The sequence below is a fragment of the Ovis aries genome, chromosome 20 (genome assembly GCF_016772045.2).
Source record: "Ovis aries strain OAR_USU_Benz2616 breed Rambouillet chromosome 20, ARS-UI_Ramb_v3.0, whole genome shotgun sequence".
Taxonomy (NCBI): Eukaryota; Metazoa; Chordata; class Mammalia; order Artiodactyla; family Bovidae; genus Ovis; species Ovis aries.
Window position 1 is genome coordinate 12,518,232 of NC_056073.1, and position 26,368 is coordinate 12,544,599.

General features: G+C 40.2%; 1 protein-coding gene across 2 annotated transcripts in view; it reads right to left on the minus strand.

The window, feature by feature from the left end:
* Positions 1–1,301: 1,301 nt before the first annotated feature.
* Positions 1,302–26,368, minus strand: part of GLO1 (glyoxalase I) — a 28,646-nt gene continuing 3,579 nt past the window's right edge. Inside the window, exons 2-6 of one of the 2 annotated variants that reach the window (XM_004018795.6) lie at positions 10,597–10,679; positions 7,591–7,731; positions 6,700–6,767; positions 5,556–5,645; positions 1,302–2,760 (exon numbers count right to left, since the gene is read on the minus strand). In XM_004018795.6, the coding sequence (XP_004018844.1) occupies positions 2,672–2,760; positions 5,556–5,645; positions 6,700–6,767; positions 7,591–7,731; positions 10,597–10,679 (471 nt within the window). In that variant the 3' untranslated portion in view covers positions 1,302–2,671. Of the gene's footprint in view, positions 6,768–7,590; positions 7,732–10,596; positions 10,680–26,368 lie in introns of both variants that reach the window. The other variant, XM_060403166.1, reaches the window with a different exon arrangement.

The window sequence follows — 26,368 nt, forward strand, 5'->3', positions numbered from 1 at the left end:
CCTCTTCAGAAGCCCCCATTTGCTCCTGCATTCTGGAAGTCTCAGTTTGATGCAGTGTCCACCCTAATGCAGGTAACTCAGATAAATATGACTAATCCAAGTCAGAATGGCCTTATCATCAGAGCCAGGCGAGTGACCTGATCCCAGTTTTGAGACAAGAAGATTCTGTTGATGAGCTTTGAGAAAGGTTTTACACTCATTACAGACACCAAGAATAAAAGGTTATTTTCTTTCACTGAACATTATTTATACAATGACACCTGGAATCATAGAAGGGGTTTTTTGATCACAAGTATTATTCACACACACCCCCCACCCCCAAATTGCTGAGAATGACAGTTTGGGAAAGATAGGAGAAAACCACGATACTTGTTATTTCTGAACCCTCTCTCAACCCATTCCAGAACCTCTGAAGTGTTTGTTACATCCAACAGAGTTGGGTCTTTTCTTATTGTCAGCAGTATGCATGTCTACTGATACAGACCTCTTCATAAGCAGTTGTGTTGCTAAGGAATAGTTACATACACTGTACACAGCCCTGGTGAGAATGCTACATGGGGAAGCTCTAAATGATTTTCTCTCAGCCATCAGCTCCTATTCAGACCATCTGTGTTATAACTGAGTCCCAGGCTTAGCTGTGTAGGGTTCCTGAGACTGATTTATTTCACATTGACAGTGAGCTATACAGTCTTACTGTCCAATCATGGAAAGCAAGAACATTTCTTGTGCTCTAATTCATCCTTTCATGTCACCACTGCTCAGGTAAATTAATTTAGAAGTGAGTTTTCCTAATCCCTAGCAAAGCCTGGTGATACAACACATATTTTTTCAACACATCTAAGGATGAACTTCAAGAATAAGCAAGGGCTATCTTTCTGGCAAGTTTTACTTAGCAGGCAGAGAAGGCTTCTTTCAGTGGGAGTCAGGTTTAAATGATTAAATTTATGAATCTAATAACCCTCCCACTAGAGGCTTATTTATGAATCTAATAACCCATTAACCCAAAATGTACTAGCATTGCTTAACCACAACTCACTTTTGACATTTCGCCTTTCTTCTCCTCTGCACTTTTTCTATCAAAATCCTTCACCCTTATCTCCTTTCCTCTTCTCATCTTCCTCACTCTTCATTATTCATAGAAACTGTGTGCTTTGCTGGATGTAGAGAATTACAAACTATTCCCAGTTCTCGATGAGTCTGCAAGCCCCTTCAAATCCTTGTAGTACTTCTCAAGGGCAGTTTTTCTTTTCTTTTTTTAAGAAAGAATGTACAAGATAGAAGTTTACAAATTAAGCATAGTCTTATCTGAATTTTTATTTTATTTCAGTCTGTGAGTACTGCCACTTGTTCAAATAGCTCACATAAACCCATTCCATCCAAAAAAGGAAATATAAAATGCTTCTAACAGCGTAAGCACAGTTGGCATGGCCTATCCAAAGGTCTTCCAACAGTGTCTGCACACACACACAAAATCCAAATGGAGTTAAGCCACAAACTGGATGTTCTTATTATTTGTGCCATAAGAAATTTTCAACATCAGTTTGGTTTTAAAAACCCATCAGTCATGGCAAGGAAGACCACTGAGCTGATTTCCGATAACTAAGTTATGTTATCACTGAACATAATGTATCCTACATGATTACTGGCATGCAGAAGACCTTGGGGTAGGGGCTCTTCACAAGTAACACAAGCACCACTTGCACAGGGACGGCCGGGCATTCCCAGAGCAGCCGTGTGCTCCTGACTTCCTCCTCTGCTTCTTCCTCACCATGGTACTCAAGGCTCCAAAGCTGAGAGGGCAATGCTCAAACTCACCAAAGGTTTTTACAAAGACGACTAATGAAGGAGATGTGAGGTACAGCGAAATACTAAAAGTGATGATGATGGTGATGAGATCTTGAGTACTTGAGCCTATTTATATTGCCTTGGATTCATTAATTTTGCATGTTAGCCTCCTTTCTATCTCACAGGACACTGTGGAGGATTAAGTGAGATAAAGTACGTGACAGTCTAGTTTGTGTCTGCATAACCAGTATATAATATTCCCATCCTCCTCCCCATCCCCAAAGAGGCTAGTCCTTGAACTTTCAGAGTACTCTCTAAAGAAGAAATTAATATTTCTATCTGCATCCGTGTCAGCATGATTCTAAATTTCTCCCAAGAGTCACTTCTCTTTTGTAAAATAAACTTTATACTATTTGAAATATACGTGAAGCCTCATTTTTGTTCAGGGTTTTTAACTTCTCATTGTCAAAAGTTACTTCTGAGGAACTGAAACCCCAGAAGGTAACCATAACAAAAACATGTTCAGTGTTTTTTTTATTTTAAATGATGGTTCAAAGGCAGACTTGTAGACTTGTATCTCTTCAGGAGATGGAAGGCAAATGCAGCCTCTGAAGGGAACTGTTCTAATTATTGCCTAAAAAAGTAAAGTTATACAACTATATTCAAGGACATAAGACAAGGCACTACATTAAAACTAGGATGACTGAACAGTTAGGGGGAAACAGCTGAAAAAGGAAAGGGAGATAGATTTGAGAATAATCTGAGTTGGGACAAGGATCCATCAGTCCTGGATGCTTCTGTTATCTGAATATCTTGAATCACATGATTTCCTGTTTTACCTTCTACAATGTCTCCACTGAAATTTCAAATCCGCATTCTCACAGAACTAAATAATAGTTATCATTGTGTTGGGATTCAAAATTTCAATCCAGTAACCATCAGGATCTTGAATAAATGCCAGGCCTTTCATTTTACCTGTAAAACAAAATAATTTTCATTATTTGAGAGACCTAAAATATATATATACTTAAAAATTTAAAACAATGTTTATTAATTCAAATTTTATTTTGCATTTTAGTTAATTACATTATTTCATTTATAGTTTTAACTTCAAAAAATCTACTGGAATGGCCCAGATGCATGATTTTCAGAATGATACATTTTATCTTCTACACATAGCTGTAAACCAACTATCCTGAAATAAACAGTGGGACTGGCTGTATCTTGTAGGTATCAGGTATCTACTTCACCGGCACAATGTAACTTCATGCAACTAGTTGAGTAGTCACAGAAACTGTCTTAAAGAGGAAAAAGTAAATAGATGCTCAAGGGAGGCGGTAGCATGGTGCATCTAACCAGCCAAGGGACCCAGATGCTTGGTCATACACTATTCTGTATAACCCAAGTTGTACCAATCAGATTCTTTCTCCCAGGACCTCATAACTGCGACTGAGAAGTTAACAGGTCTAGTAGTAGAGCTGTTTGCCTAAATGGAAAAAGTGTGACCTCAGAAATTCATTTTGGTACCAAGATGCTGAATTAGTTGCTCCCAGTGCCTTGGGCCTCAGCACCTACTCCCACAGTGCAAGGGGTTCGAACGACTGGTTCAGATGTCCTCAGGAGTGGGTAAGGGCAGAAAAATAGGTGGGGAGCAACTGATCTCCCAGAGGTTACACTTGCCACACAACCAGGGTTAGGGAAAAACAATACCAGAAGCATCTCCTACAAATACTACATCAGGGACAAAGGGGGAAAAGGATATGACTACAGAATGTGAAGTATTTGTCTTAACTCTTATTTTCTCTCTCTGCCCTGCACATGTCCCTGAGATCATTTGGAATTTTAAGAACCAAGGTCTGGTCTCCCCCCATTCACATTGCCTGATGGCAGGAGGAGAAGGGGACGACAGAGCGACTGAATTGAACTGAACTGATGGTTGGAATAGCTAATAGTTTCAGTAAAAAAAAATAAAAACAACCCCCCCCAAATCTCTGAGATCAAAATAATAAGAATTTGAGGAATATAACTATATAACAAACAATGGATTATAAATTCTAACTGAAGAACAAATATGAGATCAATGGACCAAGAACTATTGAAATGTGTAAAAGCAATGAGGAATATTAAATATACCCAATATGAAATAAGAATAAGAAAATATTAAAGAAACTCAGCAAAAATTAGAAGTCAAAATTATAATGAAGTGAAGTGAAAGTTGCTCAGTCGTGTCCGACTTTTTGGGACCCCATGGACTGTAGCCTTCGAGGCTCCTCTGTCCATGGAACTCTCCAGGCAAGAATATTGATTGGGTAGCCACTCCCTTCTCCAGGGGGTCTTCCCAACTCAGGAGTCGAACCCAGGTCTCCTGCACTGCAGGCATATTCTTTACTCTCTGAGCCACCAGGGGAGCCCAAGAATACTGGAGTGGGTAGCCTATCCCTTCTCCAGGGGATCTTCCAGACCCAGGAATCGAACTGGGGTCTCCTGCACTGCAGATGGATTCTTTACCAGCTGAACAATATAAAAGGAAGTCAGCAAAAATTAGAGATCAAAATTACAATAGCTGAAATAACACAATAGATGAGAATACCAAAGACGAATATAAGAACAGATACATCTGAGGAAAACTTAGCTAATTGGTATGCCAGTTTGAAGAAATCTCAGAAGGAAATTAAGGACAAAGAAAACAAATATAAAAAGCTTCTAGGACAAAACAGAAGAAAGTATACAAAGGAACATAAATCAGCAGATTTTTCAGCAGCAACACTGGATGGGAAAAATAAGGCAACAGAGTTGTATTTTCAAGACTGAAGGAAAATAAACCTAAGGTTTTATAGACAACAAAACTGTCATTTCTATATATAAAGGCGTGGTTCTGGGGTACATGGAATGCCTCAAGAGTTCTGCCTCACAAACCCTTTGAAAGCAGTTTTGGTTGAGGTTCTTAATAAAGGGACAGAAAGATCCAGAAGATGTTACAGCAAGATACATGGAGAAAAAATATATACCTTTACATATTTATTATCTTAAAAAACAAGCCAAAGAAAAAAGAAAAATAAATCAATACTATCCCAGCCTGGGTATAGTAAGATAATGGAGGTAGAAGGGAGCAAGTTCTTATCTTATACTGGGGAGAATGATTTTTGGATATCAAATCTAATTGGAAAAAAAAAAAAAAAGGATGGAAATGAAACAGTGAAATATTCCAAATGAAAAATTTAAAAAATAAATTAGGATGGCAAAAATAGATCTAAATAAAATAATTATAATACATGTAAATCCAACAAAATCCAGATACATACTATTGTCAAGAGACATACCTAAATCATAAGGACAGGCAAAAGTTATACAAGGATGAAAAAGAAACACCAGACAATTATGAACTGAACAGACTTGCTGTAGTTACATTAACAGCAGAAGAAACAGACTTTAAGGAACTTAGGTTTTGGGTGGCTAACTAGACCTGAGATAGTAAAAGCCGGTGGACACCGAGAAAAGGGCAGGGTTGAAGAGTGGAGAGGCGGCCTCAGTCTTGGATGGCTCTCCAGATCCTGCAATTAGTCCCATGTGAAGCCACCCTCGAGTTTGCCTTTCAGTTTCCTAAGATAACTCGGTGTGCTTCCAATCATTTCTCTTCTTTCCTTAAGCTGGTTGGAGTAGGATTCAGAGTCACTTGCAACCAAAAGGTTTAACTGCAGCAGGACCCTCTGTGAGTGCTTAGTAGGTGTTAGAGAGCTAAAGAGGCCTGGGAAAACAAGCAGCAGACTCACCGTCATTAGGCTTCTTCACAAATCTGACTCCCAGCTCTTCAAATCTTTTACAAGCACCGTGAACGTCGGGAACAGCAATTCCAATGTGACCTTAGGTAAAACCGCCCCCAGAACAAGGCAGAGAGAAAGAAGGAAAAATTACAACAGGGTATCCGTGTGCCACAGGCGGCTTCCAAAACTGGTTAATTTCAAAACACAAGGCATCTGTAAACAGACTGAATCAAGTTGGTTCAAAACCTATAAAATATTAAAGAACAAGAATCTAAGTGGCTGGGTATAATAATTAGTTGCTCTGAATTATAAATTATTTGACATAAGCCCACTATTTGCTCATAAATAGTCCAATCTGTTAAGAATAACCTACTTAAAAAAACAATATAAAAAACCTACTTAAAAAAACCAGTGGGAGGTGGGAGGGGGATTCAGGATTGGGAGCTTGTATACACCCGTGGTGGACTCATGTCAATGTATGGCAAAACCAATACAGTATTGTAAAGTAAAATAAAGTTTAAAAAATATATATATCCATTTATTCATGCTTAATAAGCTAATTGTTGATAATGACTATACACCAGTCCATTTAAACTGATAATCCTGGCATTTGATTGAGAGATTTTAGATTAAGGCAGAAGTGTATGCTAGCGGAAATTAGGATTATTATTGACCATCATTTTTGGTTTTATTTCTTTAATTTAAAAGTTTCCTGGAAATATAGTACTGAGACTGAAAAATGAAACCATGGTGAGAGAATAAATGTAAAGTTTAGACTGACATGATGAAATTATACTCCTAAATAAAAGTAGGCTTCCCTGGTGGCTCAGATGGTAAAGAATCTGCCTGTTAACGCAGGGACACAAGTTCAATCCCTGGGTTGGGAAGATGCCCTGGAGAAGGGAATGGTTACCTACTCCAGTATTCTTGCCTGGAGAATTCCACAGACAGAGGAATTAGTCCTCTAATTCCATAGGGTTATAGTCCACAGAGTTGCAAAGAGCTGGACACAACTTACATGTGGAAAATAAAAATAGCCATACTAACAAAAATCTAAAAATTAATGTTTTAGATTGCTTATAACCATAAATAGGTACCCAATGCAAAATCACAAAACCATAAAAGTGTATTACACACAAATAGGCAAACATACCAAATCCTCGAGGGTCTGAATTGCCACTGTGGTAACTCTGGGTCTCATCATCTTCCGTGCCCCAATTGCTACATATGGAGAGAAAACATAATTCTAAGTGACCTGGAGAACAGAAATTCTGAAAAGAAAGCTGCAACAATCTTTGAAATCTTTCCATGTATATATGCTACTTAATATATTTGGTCTAATCTCTGCTACTGTAAACGTTAAGTTTTCAACAACAGAAAGAGCAAATAGGCAAAGAATGATAAACTAGACTAAGGAGACAATAAAACTAGGCATCTGGATAAGAATAAAATGATAATAATAGCAACTACCATTCATTGTGCTATACACTTTATATTTCATGAAGCCCTCAAAACAGCTACGTGGGTTAGATCTGAGTATCTCCATTTTACAAATGAGACTGCCATGTAGGGAGGTGGTATAACTTGATCAGGGTCACAGAGCTATCTTCAGAAGCAAGACTCAGGCCAGGTCTGCCTGACTCCAGGGCTGTTCCAATTCAGGAGGCACAGGAAATAGCACACCCTGAAACAAATCTGTTGTGTTAATTTTTAAAGACTGCACAAAAACAGCATAAAGAATAGAACAGAAAGGAGAATGCCTGTGACGATCTCAGCTGTAGTATCCAAACATTCATTAGCTACAGTTTTACAAACATCTTGCCATTTCATTATTACAGTCTCTGCAAATGATCTCATTTGCCCTACTTGCGCCATAAGAACAATACAAAGATCCATGAAAAAAATACTCAAAGATATCGTTACAAATGCAAAGTGGTTAGATAAGACCCAGTCTGAATTAAACTGGTAAGGGGGAAAAGTTAAAAAAAAAAAAAGCTTCCAAAAAAATGTAGAATCTATAAACAAAATAAAGACTCATACTTACTGTGTCAGTTCAAGTGTAGCTTTTCTGGAGAATACCCACGCTACTTTTTCATCTTTATCTTTTGGGATGTCATTTTTATCCTCATAAGCCAAGAAGTAGAGTGAAAATTTCATAGTGGGGAAATCAAGTTTCTGGAGTAGTCTGAAATTAAACAACAAGCCTGACTCAACATACAGGAAAAGTCGATTAATACTAAGATCAACATGACAATATTCAAGTTCTACTGAGAATAAGAACAGTACACAGTGAGCCTGTTTTAATAGAAAAAGCAAGGAAAATCAATAAAAAGGTCTAATTAAAAAACTTATCTGTAAATATCAGTGAAATTAAAAAAAATTAAATGTAAACTTGTAATTCATCAGTTCTTCAAATACAGTGAAAATTAGCTGGATTTATGGTACCTGTTTATAAGTGTCAAAAGACATCTTCAAAAGAAAATTTTTTCAGTGAAAAATATAATGTCTCACACCTTTCAGATATATGGCATTCGGTTAAAAAATAAATTTATTGAGTTCTTACTGTGCCAAAACTCCTAGGAAGATAAGTTGAGGATAGGTGTTAAGAGAGAACAGATTAATATCACAGAAGACATGAATGTCAATAATAAAGTGGTTGACAGTATCAAATACTGCAGAAAGGTCAGACAGGATTAAGTTTGAGGAGAGGTGAGCAGATACAGAAAGGTCCTGTGAGGGCAGCTGACCGGCACGCACAGCAGAAGCTGGAGAATGGGAGGTTAGCAACTGGGGTCTATCTGTACAGTCACAATGATGGGATGGACTGCAAGAGAATGGAGGGTGACAATTATCCTACAACAGAGAAGACTTAAGACTCTTTCCCAGGTTGAAAAGAGCAGCGGAAAAGAAGAGACTGATTGTGAGAGTCAGTGCATGAATTCCACATCCTGAGGTTCTGAAGAAGATCCAACAAAGCCGTGGCTTCTAAAATGAACTTAGAGTGTGACGCTATTTTGCAAGGAGTAGGGTGGAACAAGGATACACACAGTATAGTTTTCTTTAGATTACAGAGGATTAAATGGGCTTCCCTGGTGGCTCAGAGGTTAAAGCGTCTGCCTGGAATGCAGGAGACCCGGGAATGCAGGAGACCCAGGTTCGATCCCTGGGTCGGGAAGATCCCCTGGAGAAGGAAATGGCAACCAACTCCAGTACTCTTGCCTGGAGAATCCCATGGAGGGAGGAGCCTGGCAGGCTACAGTCCACAGGGTCGCAAAGAGTCGGACGCTACTGAGCGACTTTACTTACTTACTAAACACTCAAAGATGACCTCATTCAACACCAATAAGAAGGAATGACTGAAGCATAGCAAATAAAAAGTTTCTAGAGTTCTATTCCAAATCTTCTACTTATTACTGCTATGTAATATGCCTTGGTTCACTGAGATCTACCCACTGACTCATCACAAATAACTCTTACTCAAACATGTTTATGATGAAGTGTCAAACTACTCAAATACTCCAGTCACAAAAAACTATCTCTGCACCTACCAAAGCAGACTGCCTAAGCTCTTACAGACCAATCAAATGGAACACTTGAATCTGTTGTACACTGCTTTCCCCAGCACAGCATTATCTTTCACTATAACATCAAGTTGTACTTGTGTAAGTCGCTTAGTTGTGTCCAACTCTTTGCAACCCCATGGACTGTAGCCACCAGCCTCCTCTGTCCATGAAATTCTCCAGGCAAGAATGTTGGAATGGATTGCCATTTCCTTCTCCAGGGGATCTTCCCGACCCAGGGATTGAACCTGGGTCTCCTGCATTGCAGGCAGATTCTTCACCATCTGAGTACTCTATTTGGGACTCTTTAAAAATAATATCAACATTGGAGTTGTTTGGACCTGGATTCAAATTCCAAATCTGCCAATGTTCCCACTGTGGGATTTGGTGCCGTAAGTTAATGCCTTTAAGCTTTGGTTTCTTCCTTTCCATGAAAAATGGAAATATAAGCTATCTCATAAGCCTATTGTGAAGACTGAATGAAAAGAACATATAAAGGGCCTGGCAAATAGCAGACATTCCATACATTTGTTTCATTATGTCCTTTAAACCTGTCATGGTGCTTTAGTAGCTAAGTTGTGTCCGACTCTTGTGACCCCATGAACTGCAGACTGCCAGGCTCCTCTGTCCATGGCATTCTCCAGGCAGGTATACTGGAGTGGGTTGCCATTTCCTTCTCCAGGGGATCTTCCCGACCCAGGAATCCAACCCAGGTCTCCTGCATTGCAGGCAGATTCTTTACTGACAGCTATGTGCAAAATCACTTTTTCTGGAAAGAATGACAAGAAACTGTTAACAGCAGTTATCTTTGAAGAGAACTAGGAGAAGGAGGCTGTCATTTTTCACTTTGTATTTCTCGGAAGCAGTCAGATTTTCTAAATATAGACATATACTGTATTACTTGATGTTTTCTCTCAATGAAGGTTATATAGGCAGTAAATTAAAGATTATTTTATTCTGCATGTATCTATACTACCAGAAATAAATAAAAACCTTCATATTATTTAAGGAAACAAATCGAGAAAAGCAAATATGTTAAAGGTATCTTATCAGTGAATATTACTTATTTGGAAAAAAAGAACATATTCTATAAAATGGGACAGATGGTCAATGTTAGGTAAACTCACTAAATTTTCTAAATAATGTGTCTTTATAGCTATATCTTTTCTGAAGAAAACAAGAGGCTAAGAGTGGCCATAACATCAAAATGGTCTGCGCACGTTAAGGATTAAACTGGCAGCTCTCACTGAGAAGGGAGTTAAGAGAAAATGCAAGCATTGGTGTCTTGCTGCCCAGTGAACCTGGCTGGGAGAGAGGAGAGGAACCTGACGGACGCCCTGGCCAGTCAAGCCTAGTCCCAGACTCCTGGCCAAAACACTTTGGTGACCTCTGAAGCAAACTTTAATCTATTTTTAAAATAGATCTGAAAACACTGCCTATATTTGCAAAGCTATGTATTTAAACATCACAGGTACCAACAGTTTACTTACGTCATTCCAAGAATTCTCGTATAAAAATCCAGTGACTTCTTAGGATCCTTAATTCGCAGCATAGTCTGCTGCAAGAGAAAATCCTAAGGGGAAACAGTATGTATTAAACACCTTTAATTTTTACTACTTGTTACCAACATTAGCTTTGCTTTCTGTAACAAGATACCAACAGTCCACCACTGCAATCCCTTAGTCCATCACGGCTTTATTATTGCTTCTGTTCAGTCCATAAAAGCTAGGCTCAAATCTGTGTAGCTCGGTCAAAGAGTCGGGTTTTTTAAATTTTTTTCTTTTCTACAGATTTTGTGCCAAGTTCTGTAAAACAAGTTCAACAACCCTGTTTATCCTATCCCTGTTTCTATTCTATCTAAAATCTTTTTAAGCAGCAATCTGGATCTCAAGAATCCTAAAGAGTTCATACTCATTGATCAAGATATTGCCCTTCTAAAAATCTATCAAAGGAAATAATTAGAAACTTTGACAAAGATTTATGTATAAAGACATTCATCACAGCATTTACATAGTAACTGTGTGCCAAATACTGTTCTAAATTATTTATAGAAATTAACTTATATGATCTTCATAACCCTCCTTATGATATATATATATATATATATATATATATATAAATATATATATATAATACCATCTCCATTTTACTATTGAGAACGTAACTGGCAAACAGTTTGGTTCCAAATTCCTTGCTTTCAACCATCTTGCTAAAGTGCCTCTAACAATGAAGAAATAGTTAAATAAACTAGTTGTTGTTGCTTAGTAGCGAAGTCGTGTTAGACTCTCTGCAACCCCATGGACTGTAGCCCACCAGGCTACTCTGTCCGTGGGGTTTCCCAGGCAAAAATACTGGAGTGGGTTGCCATTTCCTTCTCCAGGGGATCTTCCCAACCCAGGGATTGAACTTGCATCTCCTTCTTTAACACAGGCATAATAGAATATATGAAGACATTTAAAATGCTGTCTTAGAAGTATGTGGACATACATATGATATTATGACATACATGTTATGTCAATTTTATCTCAATAAAGATGGCAAAAACAGTTTAGAATGGGAATATAACACCACTTTTCTGATTGAGAAGACTTAATAAGATAAATACATTATTTCTAAGAAAACAGAGTAATATAAATTCCAAAATCATTTAACCTTAAAAAAAGTCTATATATGGCAAAGAGATTAACAAAATCAAAGATTAACATTGAATATATTCAATGTTCAGTTCAGTTCAGTCGCTCAGCCATGTCCGACTCTTTGTGACCCCATGAATCACAGCACGCCAGGCCTTCCTGTCCATCACCAACTCCCAGAGTTCACCCAAACTCATGTCCATCGAGTCGGTGATGCCATCCAGCCATCTTATCCTCTGTCGTCCCCTTCTCCTCCTGCCCCCAATCCCTCCCAGCATCAGGGTCTTTTCCAATGAGTCAACTCTTCACATCAGGTGGCCAAAGTACTGGAGCTTCAGCTTTGGCATCATTCCGTCCAAAGAACACCCACGACTGATCTCCTTTAGGATGGACTGGTTGGATCTCCTTGCAGTCCAAGGGACTCTCAAGAGTCTTCTCCAACCCCACAGTTCAAAAGCATCAATTCTTTGGCGCTCAGCTTTCTTCACAGTCCAACTCTCATATCCATACATGACCACTGGAAAAACCACAGCCTTGACTAGACAGACCTTTGTTGGCAAAGTAATGTCTCTGCTTTTGAATATGCTATCTAGGTTGGTCATAACTTTTCTTCCAAGGAGTAAGCGTCTTTTAATTTCATGGCTGCAGTCACCATCTGCAGTGATTTTGGAGCCCAAAGAAATAAAGTCTGACACTGTTTTCCCATCTATTTCCCATGAAGTGATGGGACCGGATGCCATGATCTTCGTTTTCTGAATGTTGAGCTTTAAGCCAACTTTTTCACCCTCCTCTTTCACTTTCATCAAGAGGCTTTTTAGTTCCTCTTCACTTTCTGCCATAAGGGTGGTGTCATCTGCATATCTGAGGTTATTGATATTTCTCCCAGCAATGTTAGTGGATTTATTCATTAAAATAAAGGCATATAAATCCTTTGCTGCCAAAGTATTATTTGGATGACATTTTAAAAAAACAAGCAGGGTTTGCTTTTTATAAAATGATTTAGTTATTCTATGCTCAGGTAACAGTTTTCTTTTTATCACCAAAACATTCTGTTAACTCTCTGTAACACAATGTTAAACCACTCTGTTACTTCTGATAAACACTCAAATGATTCTGGAAAAAAGTTTCTTTAAAAGTTACTAAAAATCACTGTTTACTGCTATTGTTCTAAAATACTGTTTGAAATAAATATATCTTGTGTCTGAAAAAGACTTGAGCCTAAAAGTTGATGTATTATCTCATGGGACAGTTTTTAACTTTGTCTCTCCCTTTGGTTGTTCAGTTGCTAAGTCGTGTCCAACCCTTTTGCAACCCCATGGACTACAGCCTGACAGACTCCTCTGTCTTTTGGATTTCCCAGGCAAGAATACCGGAGTGGGTTGCCATCTCCTTCTCCAGCGGATCTTCCCGACCTAGGGAGCGAATCCTAATTGCCTGCATTGCAGGTGGATTCTTTACCACTGAGCCCTCAGGGATGTCTGTCCCTCATTATGCTCTAAATTCAGAACAGTAAAAGATGTCTTTTATGCTCAAAAAGTTTCAGGCTTTCTAGCTTGACTGCTAAGCAACAAAGATTTGCTCCTTTGCCTTACAAAAAGAGTAATAGAAATAATCAGTCTTTTGCAGCAGTGGGAGAGGGCAATCTCCAAATTTAATTAATTTAAAACTACTGTGCAAAAACATTAAAGGTACAATCAGGGATGTTTCTAGTACATGCACTATGTGCCTATAATATAATCCTGACAAAACTATAAAAAGTGGAGCCGGGAGTGAACCAAAGGATCAAGGTCAAGGTCCCTTTGAGCACTTCTAAACGGACTTTTATTTGGCATAAGACGTAAACATAGGGCTTCACTTTTTACCTATGAATGTCCAATGGCTCCAGTACCATTTGTTCAAAAAATCTATCCTTTCTCCACTGAATTACTTTTGCATCTCTGTGAAAAATCTGTTGGGTTTTTATTAGTGAGTTTATTTCTGGGTTGAACTCTTTTCCACTGATCTATATCAGTTGTAACTTACCACAGCATTTGGCATCATCATATAATGGTTTGAGTGAGGTGTAGAAACCGTATCTCTCCTTATATCCCTTTACTCTCTCCGATTTGTAACTGTCTTAAAATATTTCCACTGCTGGGCCAGGGTGGAATGCTAGGTTTTCCGTATTTCTCCACTGATAACAGCACGAGGGGTAAGACTGTTACTGCCTGGCAAGACGAAATCATCACTCCCTACTTAGTCTTCTCTGATACTACCGTAGCACGGGTAGGTTGAGCACCTTATTATAGCCAGTTGGCTGGAAGACTAAACTCCCCACTCAGCCTCTGCTGGCAGAGGTGTGGCTGAGGCCACTGTTTTCTCCATGGGGTTTGGTTGCAGTAGAGCACTTGTGGTCTAAAAGTCTTCTGACTTATCAGGAAATACTGTGTATCTCCTGGTCCTGTGGGTAGAGAGAGAAGGCATTCAATCGGCTTTTTGTGTGTGTGTGCATCCATTGGCACTTCCAGATCACTAGCTTCTTTAGCTCTAAGTCTGGGCTATATGAGGCAGAGAGAAAACCCAGGAAACTTACTGCCATGATGTTCCTATGGTTTCAAAGTCCCTACCCAGTCTGCCTTCTTCTCTCTGCGTTTCAGAGTCTTCCTATTTTTGTTTTATATAAGCATATCTCGTTTTATTGCGCATCACTTTGTTATGGTTCACAGATACTGGTTGGTTTCCCCCCCGCCCCTGCAAATTGAAGGCCTGTAACAACCCTGTGTCCAACAAGTCTATCAGTGATACTTTTCCAACAGCATTTGCTCACTTTGTAGCCCTCATCACATTTTGATAATTCTCATAATACTTCAAACTTTCTCATTACATTTGTTATGATGATCTGTGATTAATGATCTTTGATGCTATTATTGTGATTGTTTTGGGGTGCCATGAACCACATCCACATTAGATGACAAACTTAACTGAAAAAATTTGTGTGCTCTGACTACTCCACTGACAGACCACTGTCCCATCTCTTTCCCCATCCTCAGTTCAGTCCAGTTCAGTCGCTCAGTCGTGTCCGACTCTTTGCGACCCCATGAATCGCAGCACGCCAGGCCTCCCTGTCCATCACCAATTCCCGGAGTTCACTCAGACTCACGTCCATTGAGTCAGTGATGCCATCCAGCCATCTCATCCTCTGTTGTCCCCTTCTCCTCCTGCCCCCAATCCCTCCCAGCATCACAGTCTTTTCCAATGAGTCAACTCTTCCCATGAGGTGCCCAAAGTACTGGAGTTTCAGCTTTAGCATCATTCCTTCCAAAGAACACCCAGGGCTGATCTCCTTCAGAATGGACTGGTTGGATCTCCCTGCAGTCCAAGGGACTCTCAAGAGTCTTTTCCAACACCACAGTTCAAAAGCATCAATTCTTCGGCGCTCAGCTTTCTTCACAGTCCAACTCTCACATCCATACATGACCACTGGAAAACCATAGCCTTGACTAGACGGACCTTAGTCGGCAAAGTAATGTCTCTGCTTTTCAATATACTATCTAGGTTGGTCATAACTTTCCTTCCAAGGAGTAAGCGTCTTTTAATTTCATGGCTGCAGTCACCATCTGCAGTGATTCTGGAGCCCCAAAAAATAAAGTCTGACACAGTTTCCACTGTTTCCCCATCTATTTCCCATGAAGTGATGGGACCAGATGCCATGATCTTCGTTTTCTGAATGTTGAGCTTTAAGCCAACCTTTTCACTCTCCTCTTTCACCTTCATCAAGAGGCTTTTTACTTCCTCTTCACTTTCTGCCATAAGGGTGGTGTCATCTGCATATCTGAGGTTATTGATATTTCTCCTGGCAATCTCGATTCCAGCTTGCGCTTCTTCCAGTCCAGCGTTTCTCATGATGTACTCTGCATATAAGTTAAATAAGCAGGGTGACAATATACAGCCTTGACGCACTCCTTTTCCTATCTGGAACCAGTCTGTTGTTCCATGTCCAGTTCTAACTGTTGCTTCCTGACCTGCATACAGATTTCTCAAGAGGCAGGTTAGGTGGTCTGGTATTCCCATCTCTTTCTGAATTTTCCACAGTTTATTGTGGTCCACACAGTCAAAGGCTTTGGCATAGTCAATAAAGCAGAAATGGATGTTTGTTCTGGAACTCTCTTGCTTTTTCGATGATCCAGCAGATGTTGGCAATGTGATCTCTGGTTCCTCTGCCTTTTCTAAAACCAGCTTGAACATCTGGAAGTTCACAGTTCACATACTGTTGAAGCCTCGCTTGGAGAATTTTGAGCATTACTTTACTAGCGTGTGAGATGAGTGCAATTGTACGGTAGTTTGAGCATTCTTTGGCATTGCCTTTCTTTGGGATTAGAATGAAAACTGACCTTTTCCAGTCCTGTGGCCACTGCTGAGTTTTCCAAATTTGCTGGCATATTGAGTGCAGCACTTTCACAGCATCATCTTTCAGGATTTGAAACAGCTCCACTGGAATTCCATCACCTCCACTAGCTTTGTTTGTAGTGATGCTTTCTAAGGCCCACTTGACTTCACATTCTAGGATGTCTGGCTCTAGATGAGTGATCACACCATCGTGATTATCCGGGTAGTGAAGATCTTTTTTGTACAGTTATTCTGTGTATTCTTGCCACCTCTTCTTAACATCTTCTGCTTCTGTTAGGTCCATACCATTTCTGTCCTTTATTGAGCACATCTTTGCATGAAGTGTTCCCTTGGTATCTCTAATACTCTTGAAGAGATCTCTAGTCTTTCCCATTCTGTTGTTTTCCTCTATTTCTTTGCATTGATTGCTGAAGAAGGCTTTCTTATCTCTCCTTGCTATTCTTTGGAACTCTGCATTCAGATGCTTATATCTTTCCTTTTCTCCTTTGCCTCTTGCCTCTCTTCTTTTCACAGCTATTTGTAAGGCCTCCTCAGACAGCCATTTTGCTTTTTTGCATTTCTTTTCTATGTGGATGGTCTTGATCCCTGTCTCCTGTACAATGTCACGAACCTCCGTCCATAGTTCATCAGGCACTCTATCTATCAGATCTAGGCCCTTAAATCTATTTCTCACTTCCACTGTATAATCATAAGGGATTTGATTTAGGTCATACCTAAACGGTCTTGCAGTTTTCCCTACTTTCTTCAATTTAAGTCTGAATTTGGCAATAAGGAATTCATGATCTGAGCCACAGTCAGCTCCCTATTCCCTGAGACACGATACTGAAATTAGATCAATTAATATCTGTGCATAGGTCTCTAAGAGTTCAAATGAAAGGAAGAGTTCCACGCCTCTTATTTTAAATCAAAAGCTAGAGATGATTAAGCTGAGCAAGGAAGATGTGTCAAAACCTAAGACAGACTGAAAGCTAGGCCTCCTGCACCGCGTTAGTCAAGTTGTGAAGACAAAGTTCTTTAAGGAAGTTAATAGTGCTACTCCGGTGAATACACAAATGATAAGAAAGTAAAACAGCCTTATTGCTGATATGGAGAAAGTTTTAGAGATCTGGATGGAAGATCAAACCAGTCACAACATTCCCTCAAGCCAAAGCCTGATCCAGAGCAAGCCTCTCTCTCCCATTCTAGAGGGCAGAGAGAGGTGAGGAAGCTACAGAAGCAAAGTCTGAAGCTATCAGTGGTTGGTTTATGAAATTTAAGTAAAGAAGTTAGTTCCATAACATAAAAGTACAAGGTAAAGTAGCAAGTGCTGAGGTAGAAGCTGCAGTGAGTTATCCAGAAGATCTAACTAAAATAATGAACGAAGGTGGCTGCACTAAACAGACTTTCACTGTGGATGAAACAGCTTTCTGTTGGAAGAAGATGCCATCTAGGACGTTCACAATTGGAGAAAAGTCAATGCCTTTGAAGTTTCAAAGGATAGACTCATTCTCTTGTAGGAGCAAAAACAGCTAGTTACTTTAAGTTGAAGCCAATGCTCATTATCATTCTGAAAATCCTAGGGTTCTTAAGAATCATGCTGACTCTCCTCTGCCTGTGGTCTTTATAAAGGAACAATAAAGCCTGGATGATAGCATATCTGGTTACAACACGGTTTACTGAAAATAAGATTCCTTTAATGCATTCATTGAAAATGCACTTGGCCGTCTAAGAGCTCTGACGGAGGTGAACAATGAGATTAATTTTGTTTCCATCCCTGCTAACATAGCATCCATCCTTGCAGTCCATACATCAAGGAGTAATTCTGATTCTCAAGACTTACTCTTTAAGAAATACATTTTGTAAGGTGATAGCTGTCATAGATGATTCCTCTAACGAATTTGGACAAAGTAAATTGAAAAACTTCTGGAAAGGCTTCACCATTCTAGATGCCATCTAGAACATTTGTGATTTATGGGAAGAGGTCAGAATATCAACATTAATAATAGGAGTTTGAAAGAAGCTGATTGCAACCCTCATGGATGACTTTGAGAGGTTCAAGGCTTCAGTGGAGGAAATAACTGCAGATGCGGTAGAAATAACAAGAGAACTAAAATTAGAAGTGGATTCTGAAGATGTGACCAAACAGGTGCAACCTCAGGATAAAAGCTTCAATCTTGCATTAGCTAAACTTTCAGAAATTTTTATACTTCTTTGTCTGAACTGTGTGTTCTGGTCTTAGTAACAGCGAGGCCAACTCTCCATGGAGCCTATCAACTCTCTCTCCCAATGAATTTTCAAATGTGATGCATCACCCCCAGCAAAGGGTCTTCTTCAGGTTCAACTAAGCATTCAGAGTCACAAGACAACTATAGGCTAGAAGGCTATCAGTCAGGAAAACACAGTTTACCAACAGAGCGGTGTTAGGTGTCTCTTGCAGCAAGAGTTTGGAAAAGAATCTATACCGCTCAGGTGCAGGGAGAAGATCCACATTAGGGCAGGGGTGGGAGTCACCCTGGTGTAGAAGCCCTGTGTGCCACAGAAGGCCACTATCTCTGGTAGCAACTCCACAGGCACAGCTTTCAGGATTTTCACATGGGACAGTTTTAAGAGGCACTGAATTCAGGCAAACCCAAAGCTATATTAGATATTTACCATTCTCCCTTTGCAGATGCAAACTTCCAGTCAAGTTATTTCTACCAAAAGCAATATTGCCAAGTAGCAAATAGCATTTTCGTGGGAAACAGAGCTAGAGATAACCAAAGGTCAGATTCTTGTCAAGGGAAAAAGCCTAACTTTACTCCTAGGTGTCACATCTCCTATGAATTAGATATGGATAAAGTTTTGCTTTTTCCTGACTTAAAAAAAAAAATCACAATCGCCTTCTGTGAAAGTTCATTTTGGAAAAAGAAATGTATTTGAGGGGAAGGTTATTTACTATGCGACAGCTGGCGCACATGGTTGACATACAATATGGTCTGATACATTTTTTTCTTTACTATCTTTTTCCTGCTATTACTTCTCTGACTCAACCTATGTCAGAAAGTAACAGTTGTTCTGGAAAATAATTCAGCCACTTCCTCTACACTTGTTGTCCTATCTAAATTGATTTCATGTGGTTCTTTCCTTCTTCCCACTCAACAGCTAACAACATACTGCAAGTATACTTAATCTATAAATAAGGAAGACAAAAACAGCTAGGAGACACAAAGGAAATTCGTTTTATTTTTAAAATCACCTATGGTATTTGTAAACATACCTGCACCCAACTACTCTTCCAACAAATAAGAGAAACAGGAATATCCTGGAAGCCCTCAGCATCATGAGGCCTTTCAAATCTCATGCAAAGGGAGAAAGACATACACACGTATGAAAGAATTACTAAAAACTCTTCAGAGGCAATGTGGTTCAAATGCTGGCTCTATCACTGTGACCCTGAGTAAATCACTACTTTTCTTGAACATCAGTTTTCACATCTTTAGAATGGAAATAATAATGGTTTTCAGCTCTTAGGGCTGAGTTGGAAAATAAATGGGAAAATGCATGTAAGTGATTAGCAGAGTTCTGTCTCAGAGTAAGTTACTCCACTTAACTATTGCTCTTGTTGTTATTATTATAAAATATACCCCAACTATTCTACTACCAACGATTGCTTTTGATTCCCAAGTCTGTATTCCCCAGCCCATACCTCTAACCTCAGCTCTGGATTTACATCTTCATTTGTCTACTCAACATTTCCACCTGAGTCAAATATCAAATTAACCACAGCCCAGATAAACACTCCTACTATTAATACATCCCCCTCAGGGGATGTCTCTAGAATCCCTTGTTAGCCCAAGACAGACATATGGAATCTTCCTAGTTTCTTTCTGCCACTCCTTCTGTAACCCAATCCAAGCGTTGGATTGGATTGGATCACCTGACTGCTCAGGTCCCTCTGGAATCTTTCTCCTTGCCTCTCCAATGATCACTACCACCTTGTTCTTGTCTTCACTACTTCCTGCCTGGACGATTGTCCAAACCTCCCTGGAGGGGCTTCCCTGCTGGTCAAGTTGGTCAGGAGCTCGCTTTCCAGTGCAGGTGGTGCAGGTTGATTCCTGGTGGGGAAGCTAGGACCCCACATGCCTTGCAGCCAAGAGAACCAAAACATAAACACAGAACCAACACTGTAACAAATTCAATAAAGACTTTGAAAGTGATCCACATTTAAAAAAAAAGAGAGAAGAAGCCTCCCAGGTCTGTCTGCTTCTTGTGAGCTTCAGTTCAGTTCAGTCCAGCTGCTCAGTCGTGTCCAACTCTTTGTGACTCCATGAATCGCAGCATGCCAGCCTGTCTATCACCATCTCCCGGAGTTCACTCAAACTCACATCTATCGAGTCGGTGATGCCATCCAGCCATCTCATCCTCTGTCGTCCCCTTTTCCTCCTGCCCCCAATCCCTCCGAGCATCAGAGTCTTTTCCAATGAGTCAACTCTTCCCATGAGGTGGCCAAAGTACTGGAGTTGCAGCTTTAGCATCATTCCTTCCAAAAGAACACCCAGGGCTGATCTCCTTTAGAATGGACTGGTTGGATCTCCTTGCAGTCCAAGGGACTCTCAAGAGTCTTCTCCAACACCACAGTTCAAACCCAAATGCAATCCAGAGTGACGCAATCGAGAATTCCGATAACGCTACCAGACTGAGCTTTCTATAATAAAAACCCAGTTGTGTCATTTCTGGGTTAAAGATCAGAATTTCAATGGTGCCTTACAGCTTTAAGAAGAAAATCCCCAAAGCAAGCGCATACAGTTGTTGCATACTTCTCTAACTTCATTTTTTGTCATTACTCCACTAAACTGGTCATCTTAAATGGTTCTGATTTCATACTCTTAGCAGTTAAAAAAAAAAGAGCACGCACCCACCGTAAATGTGTATATATATATATATATATATATATATGTATATATTTCTTTTTAATTATACACAGAAATATACTTAAAAAAACAAATATATTTAAAATATATTTGCCAAACAAAAATCTTCGCAGGATGAGAAAAACAAACCAAGTGGGAATGTTCATATTTTCTCTGAGAATCCCAATGATTGCTTTGTGTCCCTCACCATTAACTCCCACTGCCTTATAACCTCAGGCTCATTGTATACTTGCAGGTCCCCGCATTGGTTCTCTATTGTCACTGTGTTTTTATATAAACTACAGTTCTCTCTGCTGAGAAAAGTCATTCATCCATCTAAGCCACTGTCCTTATTCTTTCCTTTCTGTTTTTCTTCCCTCAATCCCTGCACCCAGTTCTACCTAGCTACCTCCTTTGTATTCAGTAAAACCCAACATAAATGTCACCAGTATGCTTGCCTTGAGAACCCCATGAACAGTAAAAAAGGCAAAAAGGCAGGACACTGAAAGATGAACTCTCCAGGTCGGTCGATGCCCAATATGCCACTGGAGGTGAAGGGAGAAATAACTCCAGAAAGAATGAAGAGACAGAACCAAAGCAAAAACAACACCCAGTTGTGGATATGACTGGTGATGGAAGTTAAGTCCAATGCTGTAAAGAACAGTATCGCATAGGAACCTGGAATGTTAGGTCCATGAATCATGGCAAATTGGAAGTGGTCAAACAGGAGATTACTGTGGGCAAGAATCCCTTAGAAGAAATGGAGTAGCCATCACACTCAACAGTCTGAAATGCAGTACTTGGATGCAATCTCAAAAATGACAGAATGATCTGTTTGTTTCCAAAGCAAACCATTTGATATCACAGTAATCCAAGTTTATGCCCCGACCAGTAACGCTGAAGAAGCTGAAGTTGAGCAGTTCTATGAAGACCTACAAGACCTTCTAGAACTAACACCCCCAAAAGATATCCTTTTCATTATAGGGGCTGCTGCTGCTAAGTCACTTCAGTCATGTCCGACTCTGTGCGACCCCACAGACGGCAGCCCACCAGGCTCCCCAGTCCCTGGGATTCTCCAGGCAAGAACACTGGAGTGCGTTGCCATTTCCTTCTCCAGTGCATGAAAGGGAAAAGAGAAGGGGAAGGCGCTCAGTTGTGTCCAACTCTTCGCGACCCCATGGACTGCAGCCTACCAGGCTCCTCTGCCCATGGGATTTCCCAGGCAAGAGTACTGGAGTGGGGTGCCAGGAATGGAATGCAAAAGTAGGAAGTCAAGAATTACCTGGAGTAACAGGCAAATTTGGCCTTGGAGTACAGAATGAAGCAGGGCAAAGGCTAATAAAGTTTTGCCAAGAGAAAGCACTGCTCATAGCAAACACCCTCTTCTAACAACACAAGAGAAGACTCTACACACGGTCAATACCAAAATCAGATTGATTAAATTCTTTGCAGCCAAAGATGGAGAAGCTCTACACAGTCAGCAAAAACAAGACCAGGAGCTGACTGTGGCTCAGATCATGAACTCCTTATTGCAAAATTCAGACTTAAAGAAAGTAGGGAAAACCACTAGACCATTCAGGTATGACCTAAATCAAAGCCCTTAAGATTATACAGTGGAAGTGACAAATGATTCAAGGGATTAGATCTGATAGCAGAGTGCCTGAAGAACTAAGGACAGAGGTTTGTGACATTGCACAGGAGACAGGGATAAAGACCATCCCCAAGAAAAAGAAATGCAAAAAGGCAAAATGGTTGTCTGACTATGCGTTACAAATAGCTGTGAAAAGAAGAGAAGTGAAAGGCAAAGGAGAAAAGGAAAGATATACCCATTTGAGTGCAGAGTTCCAAAGAACAGCAAGGAGACATAAGAAAGCCTTCCTCAGTGATCAATGCAAAGAAACAGAGGAAAACAATAGAGTGGGAAAGACTAGAGATCTCTTCAAGAGAATTAGAGATACCAAGGGAACATTTCATGCAAAGATGGGATCAATAAAAAACAGAAATGGTATGGACCTAACAGAAGCAGAAGATATTAAGAAGAGGTGGCAAGAATACAAAGAACTATGCAAAAAAGATCTTCATGACTCAGATAATCATGATGGTGTGATCATTCACCTAGAGCCAGACATCCTGGATTGCAAAGTCAGGTGGGCCTTAGGAAGCATCACTACGAACAAAGCTAGTGGAGGTGATGGAATTTCGGTTGAGCTATTTGAAATCCTAAAAGATGATGCTGTCAAAGTGCTGCACTCAATATGCCAGCAAATTTGGAAAACTCAGCAGTGGCCACGGGGCTGGAAAAGGTCAGTTTTCATTCTAATCCCAAAGAAAGGCAACACCAAAGAATGCTCAAACTACCGCACAATTGCACTCATCTCACATGCTAGTAAAGCAATGCTCAAAATTCTCCAAGTCAGGCTTCAACAGTACATGAACTGTGAACTTCCAGATGTTCAAGCTGGATTTAGAAAAGGCAGAGGAACCAGAGATCAAATTGCCAACATCCGTTTGATCATCAAAAAAGCAAGAGAGTTCCAGAAAAACATCTACTTTTGCTTTATTGACTATGCCAAAGTCTTTGACTGCGTGGATCACAATAAACTGGAAAACTCTTAAAGAGATGGGAATACCAGACCACCTAACCTGCCTCTTGAGAAATCTGTATGCAGGTCAGGAAGCAAAAGTTAGAACTGGATATGGAACAACAGACTGGTTCCAGATCAGGAAAGGAGTACATCAAGGCTGTGTATTGTCACCCTGCTTATTTAACTTATATGCAGAATACATCATGAGAAACGCTGGGCTGGATGAAGCACAAGCTGGAATCAAGACTGCCAGGAGAAATATCAATTACCTCAGATATACAGATGACACCACCCTTATGGCAGAAAGTGAAGAAGAACTAAAGAGCCTCTTGATGAAAGTGAAAGAGGAGAGTGAAAAAGTTAGCTTAAAATTCAACATTCAGAAAACTAAGCTCATGGCATCTGGCCCCATCACTTCATGACAAATAGATGGGGAAACAATGGAAACAGTGAGAGACTTTATTTTGGGGGGCTCCAAAATCACTGCAGATGGTGACTGCAGCCATGCAATTAAAAGACGCTTGCTCCTTGGAAGAAAAGTTATGACCAACTTAGACAGCATACTAAAAAGCAGAGCCATTACTTTGCCAACAAAGGTCTGTCTAGTCAAAGCTACGGTTTTCCCAGTAGTCATGTATGGATATGAGAGTTGGACTATAAAGAAAGCTGAGCGCCGAAGAATTGATGCTTTTGAACTGTGGTGTTGGAGAAGACTCTTGAGAGTCTCTTGGACTGCAAGGAGATCCAACCAGTCCATCCTAAAGGAAATCAGTCCTGAATATTCATTGGAAGGACTGATGCTGAAGCTGAAACTCCAATACTTTGGCCATCTGATGCGAAGAACTGATTCATTGGAAAAGACCCTGATGCTGGGAAAGAGTGAAGCTGGGAGAAGAAGGGAACGACAGAGGATGAGATGGTTGGATGGCATCACTGACTCGATGGATATGAGTTTGAGTAAACTCTGGGAGTTGGTGATGGACAGGGAGGCCTGGCATGCTGCAGCCTATGGGGTTTGCAAAGAGTTGGACACGACTGAGCAACTGAACAAAACTGAAGCGTCACCAACACTAAAAGTATTCCCTGACCTCCTCATCTTCCACTCAGATGGGAAGGGACATCAAGTAACTGTATCAAAGAGGACTGACAGAGACAGTAAAAAGAATGTCAGGAGATCACTACTTGGGGATAGAAGAAGCACTGGCTTTTTGAAGCAAGTTAGTAAGTCTGCCTGGGATGTGGTGTATCTGTATATTCTTTGGTCTGCCTCTATGACAAAGATGCAAACGATCAACAAACAAGCTGACCTTCTACCACGGCTCTCTCCTTTCCAAACCAGCTCCTCATCACTTTTCTCACCTTTTAGGGGTCCTCATCATCTCTACACTTAGATCTCTCCAATCTATTCTATAGAATGATTTGAATCCCTCACTGGTTCCCCACTAACTATATGAAATCCAATTTTCTTAGAAGTGACACCCTAGGTTATCTCCAAGATCTGGCTTCAATCTACCATTCCAGTCTTCTCTACTACCGCTTAAATAACTTGAACCAAAAACACATAACTCATTTCTCCAGAACACGTTTCACACTGCATCTTTCTGTCACCTTACCAGTTTCGCTCAGATGTCTCCTCCACCTAGAAGCCCTCCCATGCAACTATCTCCTGTGTGATGCTGGGATCCCATTTATCTTTCAAGGTCTAGGCTCACCCCCACCTTCTGCTTGACTCACTCCCTGATATCCACAGTTGAAATACAACCTTGAATTGTATTGCTTTTCATAGTTTAGAGATCATAGATACATTTTATCCTTATAGCAGCTTTGTTTCTGCTGCTTTTACAAACTCGGCCCAAGTGTCCTGCTAAGATCATTATGGCCAAAGATAGAATTAGAGATTCAAATATAGGTCTTCAGCCTCCAAATACCCTGGTTATACATCATACTATAGATGCTACTCACCTGCAGCCCGACATCCTGGAGCGTGAAGTCAAGTGGGCCTTAGGAGGCATTATTACAAACGAAGCAGGGGGCAGCAATGGAACTCTAGCTGAGCTATTACAAATCCAAAAAGATGATGCTGTTAAAATGATGTACTCAAAATGTCAGCAAATCTGGAAAACTCAGCAGTGGCCACAGAACTGGAAAAGGTGAGTTTTCATTCCAATCCCCAAGAAGGGCAATGCCAAAGAATGTTCAAACCACCATACAACTGCGCTCATTTCACATGCTAGCAAAATTATGCTCAAAATCCTTCAAGATAGGCTTCAGCAGGAACCCAAGAACTTTGAGACGTACCAGCTGGGTTTAGAAAAGGCAGAGAAACCAGAGATCAAATTGCCAACAATTGCTGGATCATGGAAAAAGCAAGGGAATTCCACAAAAAAATCCATCCACTTCTGCTTCATTGACTACACTAAAGCCTTTCACTATGGGGATCACAAAAAACTGTGGAAAATTCTTAGAGACAGGAATACCAGACCACCTTACCTGACTCTTGGGGAACCTGTGTGTGGGTCAAGAAGCAACCGTTAGAATGGAACATGGAACAACAGACTGGTTCCAAATTGGGAAAGGAGTAAAACAAGGCTGTATATTGTCACTCTGCCTAGTTAACTTATATGCAGAGTACATCATGTCAAATGCCAGGCTAGATGAATCCCAAGTTGGAATCAAGATTGCTGGGAGAAATATTAACAAACTCAGATATGCAGATGATACCATTCTAGTGGCAGAAAGTGAAAAAGAACTAAAGAGCCTCTTGATGAGGATGAAAAAGAGGAGAGTGAA